The following is an 8,790-nucleotide window of genomic DNA, read 5'->3' as shown; positions in this document are numbered from 1 at the left end:
AGCAAAGATCCCACAATTGTACGCGGAACCTTTGTGTTCTAGGTAGGATTACTTACCAAGGATTTTGTTTTGTCTGGGTTTTCAATGGCCCAGCCCCAGCTGTAGGTTTGGGGACAGACCGTACATTCAGTGAACAGAGGGTTTGCAGCAATCCTTCCCGAAGCCTCCCTCCCCCCGCAGCGATGGAGTAATTAACAAACCATTAAGTCGGTTCTGCTTTATTGAGGGGGATACTGTGCAGGTCACTTCATTGAAAACTTTTGTTCTTGAAGGAAATTACAGGATTGTTTTATGTTTAGACCACAGCCTGCTGAACTCGGGAGTCAAGAGGCAAGCTTCTGTAGCTCAGGGACCCACGGTGACAAGCAGGATAATGACGCTAATCCCATTAAAAAAGATTCCTCCCAACCTCCCCGCTTTTCTTTCTTTCCTTTTTTTTTCTTTTAAAAAACAGAAGAAAAACGATTTGCTCATTTGGTAATAACTAATGGGGACATGAATTACGAAGATGCCCCAGACTTAAGTTTATCTTACTGTCCATAAATCTCTAAATAACTGCGGTGAAACTCAGAACCGCTCTCATTACTTCTTTTTATTTCTGTATTAATCACAGGCATCTGCTCCGGGCCTCTACCTGGTAGGGCGAACCGGCAGTGAGTTTTCTGGCATCTGAAAATCCCTCGGCAAGGACCCTCTTGCAGTGCTCGGGTTTTGTGCGGCCCGCGGAGTTTCACCATCGAATTTAGGGGACTGGTGTTTTCCCACCAGGCTCTGAGACCCTTAGCGCTGGGGACGCTTTCTATGCTTTTGAATGTATTCCTTCTGTCGTTGTTTTGCTCCTTTTTCTCCGGTGCCGCTCACAGTGCCCGGCACGTCGGAAGCACTCCGAAAGCGTTCACTGCTGAAGTGGAGTAAGATTAAGAGAAATGCCAAAGGAAGTAATGTCAAGGTTTACATCGCTAGGGGTGCACTAAAGCGCTGTATGTTTCCACATGGGTTCAAGGATGGTGTGAGTTTCCTTGGTCTTTTCTGGGGTAGCTGGGAAGAGAGGGGTGGGCGGTGGGGAGGCAAGGGGGGAGCGGTAAGTAACTGGGAGGGGAAGAGAGTGTCTACAAAGTGCGCTCTCCCCAACCGCTGCGCCTCCGCAGAAACGCGCTCTCTGTCGCAGCGCTGCAGCACCCCGGGGGCAGGGACGGGGGAGGGTCTCAGAATTCGGCCTTCGGAGTTTTCCAAGGGAGATGAGAGGTTCTTGAGAGGCTGCGTCTCCCGGGTAAACTGTGTCGTCCCCAGAATCAGTCCCCAACACCTACCCTCTCCCAGGTGTCAAGCCAGGGCCAGACGGAACCCTACAACTTTCGGGGACAGCTATCCCAAGCTGCTTCACAGGCCCTTTGGCGCTGCACTCTCCCTGCCCTCCTCTGGCTCGAGAAACCCAACCCACTACGCTCGCACCGCAATCCCAACACGCGGCACCGAAATCAGACCTGGGAGCCGAGCGCCCAGATCTGCGCATCCCTCCCTTTCCATCCCGGGGCCTCAGCCCCTTCAGGTACCCGCCCCCAGTGGCCCGCTCCCGGGCTTGTTGAGCTTTCTTTCCTGACTGCCGAGTGCCGCTGCGGGACAGAGTCCACACTTTAGTGCCAGAACCCGGGACAGGGAGAGGGCTTGGATTAAACGCAGAGACTTAGCACCAGGCGTTGTGGCCCGGGTCCCATGCGGAGAGCCTGGCGGTTGGGTCCTCTGTGAGTGTCCCCAACGAGGAAACATGGCTGGGGGAGGCGCAGCAGCCCTGGGAGGGCCACCCAGACCGACGACGACCCGGTCATTTGAGCAAAGTTTACCAAGTGTCAGAGCCAGACTGGGCTTGGGGGCGCAGGGAACACAGAAGAAAAGAGCGCTTCTGCGGCGCTCGCCTCGAGTTTGGATTTGTTGGTTGTTAATGTTAATTGTTTTTTCTCCCTCCCCGTTTCCATAGACGCTCAGGCAATTCGAGGCTCTCTACAGGAGTGCACGAAGTCCTGTCCGAGCTCCGAGACATTCCTTTCTGTGCTCCCTTCTTTTGTCGCCTGCGTCCCCACCGCTCTGGGCCTGCAGAGCGGGGGCAGCGAGGACTCCAGGGTCGGACGCGGAGACCAGCACTTCCCACCGGACGAAGCCCCAACTCCAGGGCCCTAGCTGCGCACAGAGCAGGGGGCTCGGCGCCTCTCTGCGTGGAGTTAGTCCCCAGAACCCGAGCGAGTGTGGGGCTAGTTCCGGCCGTGTGGGACGCTGACCCCGGTCGGCTCCCTGCTCCCTTCGCTGGGACCAGGAGGACGCAGGGAGGCCACGCATCCAGTGAAATCAGCGGCTCGGGAAAGGATCCAGTCCGAGGGCTCTGGGGGCCGCGACGAGCACTGATTCCGGCGGGTCTTGTGCTCTCCGCCTTGGCGGATCCTCGCACCCCACCCTCTCTGGTCCCCTCGCAGCCTCGAGACTGCAGTTTCCCAAGGAGAGTGTCACTCAAAACGGACAGAAATCGAGACTCTGCAGACCCAAGCCTTAGGGGGTTGCCTCCTCCCCGCTATATTTCCCGGAAGGGAAATAGGTACCAGAGAGGCTCAGAGACTTGGCAGGGGTGAGGAAGGGGGCACTCATTCTCCAGCAAGTTTGCGGAGTCAGAGAAGACGCAGCTGCGCCCAAGCCAGCAAGGCCCCTCCCTTGGCCAATTTCTTTCCAAAGTCACTGCCAGAGCCCTTAGGCTGGGCTCCTCCTCGGGCTTCGCTTCTAGCACCTGCGGAGCCGGGTCCCACAGGGCCGCGCTAACAGGAGAGTCCAAATCCCCGATAGCGAGGTTGGCGCCGGGCCCCGACGTTCCCTCGGCACAATTCCTCTGCTCCGGCTGAGAAGAGGCACTTCCTCTGGGCCGGGGGCCGCGGCAATGAAGAGGTGCTGGGAGGAGGGCCCTGCGAGCCAGTACTGACCTCTCTAGTTCAGTCAATTGTGGAAGAGCCTCCAAGGGTTGAAGCTGAGCTCCTGCCGGGCTCCTTCAACCTCGCAGGGGCAGAGCCTGGCCCAGCCGCGAGGCCTGTTTCAGGCCCTAGGCCTGTCCCCGGACCCCAAAGGGTGGCCGAGCGGCGGCGGGAAGGTTAGGAACGCACCCTTCCGCCGGACGATGGGAGGGGAGAGAAGAGCCTGAGGTCTCCTGAAGGGACCTAGAAAGTACATTTGAATCTCATAAGCTGGGAGAGGTGGTCAGAGAACTAACCGCCCTCCCTAAGAGAGGAAAGGCTTTTGCAATTTCTGCCAAGTGTATTAGTGGAGGCCGCAAAACCTTGCTCGATCCAGCAGCTTGAAAAAAAAGTTTGAGAACCCAAGACCTTGGGCTTTGTGGGCTGCTCAGACCAACCTTTTGCGGGGTATAAGCCCAAAGGCCCAGAACCCCCGAGAGGAGGAGAGGGTGGCTACAGACAAAGGCCTGGTGGCCTGGTTTCCCTCTCAAAGTGTGACTTTCTCCCTCCCTCTTGAAGTTCGGTTACCGGCTTAAACCACACGGAGGTCTGAATGCAAGCTTCTCAAGATATTTCTGCCCACGAGGTTTTAGCTGTCCTTTTAACGATAAAGCAACTTTCATTTTGGAATAAAAGGATCATTGTCGTGTTTCTAGATGGAATTAAAAACTGCTTTAAACTTCAGAACTTTGGAGAAAGCGGCAAATTCACATGAAAAAAAAAACACCAAATGCCTAAATATCCTTCTCACTTTCACAGTCATGTAATTTTGTGTCTGAAATCAGTCATTTGAGAATTTAATGGGAAATGCAAGGACGAGTCGCTTGCAAAGTCACATTTCCAGTTCGCACGGCAGCGAGGCCCTTCCGGGGAGGCGAGTGGTGATTGGTCCTACCCTATAAATCAAGAAACTCCGGGAGACCTGGCTTCCAAATCGCCTTCCTTCTCGAGTTCCTGCCTTGTTCTACTCCTTTCTCCCAGTTTTCAAGGCGGGGGCCGGGGAGGGGGCGGTTTGGTGACTCAGAAAAGAGCAAGGCCCGTTTAGAACTCCTCAGCGTCGGAGGCAGGGCCTGTTTTCCTGCTTTTGGACGGCCTGGGGTAGAGTCCTCTAAGATTCAGGTTCTTTCTAGCGCAGTGACCACGGGCGGTGGAACTCAGCTCTTTAAACTGACCGCTGGAGATAACTACAAGGATCCTGGTCCCAGCAGCACGGCCTCAAAAGCCAGCATTGCCCTGGTAGAGGGGTGTGGCCTTAACTCCTTACAGCACTCACATTAAAGCCCAGTTCTAGAGATCAGGTAAAGCCCACTGCTAAGCCAGTGGTCAGGCCTCTCCAGCGTTTTCCCAAGACCAGGCCTTTGGAAACAGGACTCAAAGAAGCAAGTGGCTTAGGGGAAAGACGTTTTCCTGATTGATGAAACTTCTCTGTTCCCTCCCCTTTCTAAATAATACACACAGGGAAGGGCTGGAAGGCTGCCTTGTGCTGGTTTCAAATAAATCCTCGACAGCTCTTTGCTTACCCAGAGAAATGAATCACTCTTGGGAAACGAACGATTATTCCCCCATTTATCTGCCCCAAACCAGAGGAAATAAGCACCTTCCGCTGTAGACAGACTCCCACTCTGGTCTTTCTCTCTGGTAGTGGAGGAGCTGGGGAGGGCAGGGGCTAAAAAGATACGAAGGAGAGTGATTTAAATAGAACCAGGACCCAGAGAGATGCCCAAGGAGGGGCAGCACCAGGCAGGCAGTGGGAGACCCAGGAAGGAAAAGGCTTCTAGATGTGCTGCCCAGGCCGGGTGCTGGAGAGAGACAGGTCTGTCGCGCTGGGGTGGACACCTTGGGCCTCTCCCTCTCGAGGAGGAGTTTAGGAATCAGCCAACAGAAAGGTCATGTCACATCTAATCCGGGGGCAGATTGGGGGTGGCACAGCTCAATCAGGCTTTATTTTTCTTAGTAGGAAATAGAGGCATGTGCTGTTGGGGTTATCATCACTTGAACTTGATTTCTTGTCCTTTATAAACAAACCCAATCTTCTTGCTGGATCACTTCTGCTTAAATGCACTATCTGGAACTGTGACGGGAGGAAGGGATGGCGAGTAAAGTAATTAATTTGAATGACTCCGGTTTTAGCCATCATCAATATAGATTTTTCTCTTTATTCCCCAGTCCTCCCCCCATAATACTTGCAAATAGTTTGTATTCCGCTAAAGACCTCCCTTCTTCTAAGGGAGGAAAGGAGGGAGAATTACCCCTATAAATCTGCGAGATGCTGAGACTTGGGCGGTCCTGGCTTCACCCTGCTCACTTTACAAAGCAGAGTGGCCTCCCCTTTCTCTGTGCGGCCGAAGCCCAGGGAACAGGCAGGGGGCCAGGCACTTGATTATTCTTTAGGACCATGCTTTGTTGACTTTTAAAACATATACTGCATTTTCAGCTGTTTTTTTAAGGCCACGTGGTCAATTTAAAGCGAAAAGAAGTTAATTTACCGCTTCATTCTTCGCTGTTGCCAACACAGCCACTGCATTCACCACCCTGCCTCTAATTTCCTGTCATTTGGGTTTCCAGATGACTTTTTAAAAAATCTCAATCGCAGAGTTTATGAGGGTCTGATCACAGCAGAGCAACAAGGGGCTCACATATCACAAGACAACCAACATGCACAGCGCTCTCACCCAAAGGACATTTAGTTGTAACAAGTAACACCAATTTATCTGACCTCTTTACCTGTGAATGACCAGAGAAAACTTGTCCCATCTGCAGCCCATCCCGATTTCTCACCCAGGCCCAGATGCACCTTACTGAGTCAACGAGTTCCCTACCCATTACCCCACCTTCACAGATTTTAGGCAAAGGCAAAGGTAGGATTTAAAGGTTCTTTTTTATTTGAAATCTCATCCAGAAACACTGGTTGTTAATAAATATATCATAGTTATCAAGAATATATAAAAAATAAAGACAGGTATTGTCTTTGAAGCCCTAACAAAATATTTCAAGCAAATGTTCAGGAAAATAAAAACGGTACCCCTCCCCCTACCACGATAAGTTTTCAAAGCTGATGATAGAGAGAGCCGACCCCGCATGCAGAATAGCTGAGCAAGTGGGGGTGGAGCAAGCCAGTGGAAGGAGCCGGGGCTCTGGCCGCCGCCGGCCCAAAGAGCAGCCGAACAGCCAAGAAGGTTGGGAAGGGAATTGAAGGGGGTGGGGTGGGGGGTGGGGGGAGAAGCGCATGTGCGTGAATTTGGGTCTTTGCACTCTGCCCCCATTTTCATTTCATACAAACACAGACAGATATGTGGAGTACTTGGGAGAATTCACGAATAAATCCTTGTTACAAGGAAAATGGCATCACGGCCTGCACAACATGTTTAGACAAGATTCATTTAGAAGCCCGCATGCATTCTTTTGACCTACACTGCGTCTTAAGAAAAACCCACATCACGGATGTCATGCCCTGGACGAGCGGTGAGATTCAAAACTCGGTTCTTTATTCCATCTCTCTCTCTCTCTCTCTCTCTCTGTTATCTCGAGAAAACAAAACAGCTGTGGAGAGATTAACGACAGTCAGAATTGCACCCATCTCAAGAAAATATTTACATTTGTTTTGCACGAAGGGGATGGTTGTCTTTTCCAAGGTGAGAACACAGAGCCAGAGAAAGCCAACTCTGAAGTCCCTTCGCAAGTCTTTAACTATACTGATCCCCTCTTTTTACAACAAACGCAGTTTTGATAAGAGCTTATGACTGTGAGAAAGACAGGCGCGGCATGGGGAAAAGAAGCATGCATGCAAAACGCACGACGTCTGGTTCGAGTCCCCCTTCGCTACCATTTAGAAATTGTAGTTTGGTTTCGGTCCTTTCTCTCTGGGCTCAAGTGGGGTCCGAGATCTCTTGGCCCCTGTGGGGGGACCCGCAGGACCCCGCGCCGCCCTCCCGCCAGCCAGCGGAGTGCCCAGCCTTCCCATTCCCCCCCAGCCCGGCACCACGGCCCCTTCCGCCGCTCTCCCTCATCTTCCGCAGCCGGGCTGTCCTCTGCTCACTTGAGCAAGTCCTTGGACTCAGCGGACAGCCGGGCCATGTTGGCTGTAGAGAGAGCGGACAGGTGCGGTGGCGGCGGCATCTGGCAGATGGTACAGGGGCAGGGCAGCCCGGCCCAGTGCTGGAAGCTGCTGCCCAGCTGTAGCGCGGGCGGCGTAGAGGGCGCCTTGAGCAGAGAGTGGGGAGGCCGAATGGTGCCGATGGCGGGCAGCGAGGCTGCGGACAGCGGTGACGAGGCATTGCCGGACGACAACGCGCCGCCCAGGATGGGGTGCACTGAGTGCACAGCGTTGGCGGCATGCGCTGGGTGGCCGGCCGAGTGGCCCACGGTCCCGCAGTGGAAGGCCGAGTGGTGGCCTCCGTAGATCTCTCCAACCAACCTCTTCATCTCCTCTAGAGAGCTGGTGAGCATGAGGATGTAGTTTCTTGCCAGCAGGAGAGTGGCGATCTTGGAGAGCTTTCTCACGGAAGGCCCGTGCGCATAGGGCATGACTTCGCGCAGCCCGTCCATGGCGAGGTTCAGGTCGTGCATCCTCTTGCGTTCGCGTCCGTTGATCTTCAGCCGCAGCTGCTGTAGGTCCTGCTCCGACAGCTGCTTCTTGATTTTGTACTTGCTGCTCTCACCCGCAGCCTTGGCGCCAGCTCTCGAGAGGCTTTCCCCGGGCATCTTCTGCACCATGTCGCCCTGCGTGGAAGAGACCGAGTTGAGACGGCTCTCCTGGTGGTGGTGGTGGCGGTGGTGGTGGTCCCTCAGATACATCTCATCCATGTCCGGAGACGAAGCTCTGCTGGAGACAGAGCTCGAATCAGAATTCATTTTATTACAGAGGATGTGTCCCGATTGTGGGGAGGCTTTGGGCGGAAAATTAAAGAAAATCTTGAATTAAAAAAAAATCTGCACAGCCCCAGAAGCCACTTCACTGAGACAAGACGTGAGAAGAAAAGCTGAAGCACTGCCTTTCCCCGCCTTCCTCCCTTCCCACTCCCCTCTCTCTGGGTAGGCTGTTTCCCGGACAGCTAGCTAGTTGGTGTGTGCTTGAACTAACCTCACGCCGAAAAAGAGGGGCTTTTATAGAGCTGCGGCGGAGAAAAGAGACAAAAGAAACCCTCCTATCTATCCTGGGCTGGTTAGGATGACGTGCCATCATTCAGGGCGGTGCGCTTTGCTGTCCCATTTAGCAAGGATTCCTATTCATATTCATTGTGGGGCCGCCCTGGGACACCTCTGCTCAAAACCACTAGGAGCCCCCGGGCACAAAACCCTCTGATTGACACACTCACCGCTCCGGCTCACGCCTTCCTGATTTTTTAAAAAACTTGCCTCCAGCCCCAACCCTCTTCTTGATTCCCCTAACCGAATCACACCTGAGGAACCTAAGGAAGGGTAGGAAAGAGGCTAGGAAAGTTGGCGAAGATTCCTCTGGGTTTGGAGAAAAGAATTGAAATATTCTTTCTCCTTCCTTTCATAGCTACTCCTAAATTTTGGCAAGTGTGGGCAAAAAAAAAAAAAAAAATCCCAATGGAATGGTTTCAGGGACTGATGAAGATGGAGGGCAGGTTCCACGCGCCTGCGGGGAAGAGGGGAGGAGATTGCTGTTGATGTGCGTTCTCTGAAGTTTTTTTTTTTCAGTTAGTTCTCTTTTCCTAAACAGACATTGTGTTCATTCTGTTTAGTGGGCCCTTCTGGTGTGGTTTCAACAGGATATTCGTGTCTGGTGATGGGTTTGCAGCTTTGCCTGTATTCTCTTAATTTCTTAGTCCTGCAACTG

General features: G+C 53.1%; 1 protein-coding gene across 1 annotated transcript; it reads right to left on the bottom strand.

Annotated features, from left to right (window-relative positions):
* Window positions 1-6,976: 6,976 nt before the first annotated feature.
* OLIG3 (oligodendrocyte transcription factor 3) lies at window positions 6,977-8,225 on the bottom strand. The gene has a single exon (XM_037045882.1). It carries the CDS (start codon window positions 7,836-7,838, stop codon window positions 7,020-7,022), a length of 819 nt encoding a protein of 272 aa, XP_036901777.1. The 5' UTR covers window positions 7,839-8,225; the 3' UTR covers window positions 6,977-7,019.
* Window positions 8,226-8,790: the final 565 nt, after the last annotated feature.

Source organism: Sturnira hondurensis, unplaced genomic scaffold, assembly GCF_014824575.4.
Source record: "Sturnira hondurensis isolate 20B ecotype Veracruz unplaced genomic scaffold, ASM1482457v3 Scaffold0004474, whole genome shotgun sequence".
NCBI lineage: Eukaryota > Metazoa > Chordata > Mammalia > Chiroptera > Phyllostomidae > Sturnira > Sturnira hondurensis.
This window is presented reverse-complemented; position numbering and strand designations above follow the sequence as displayed.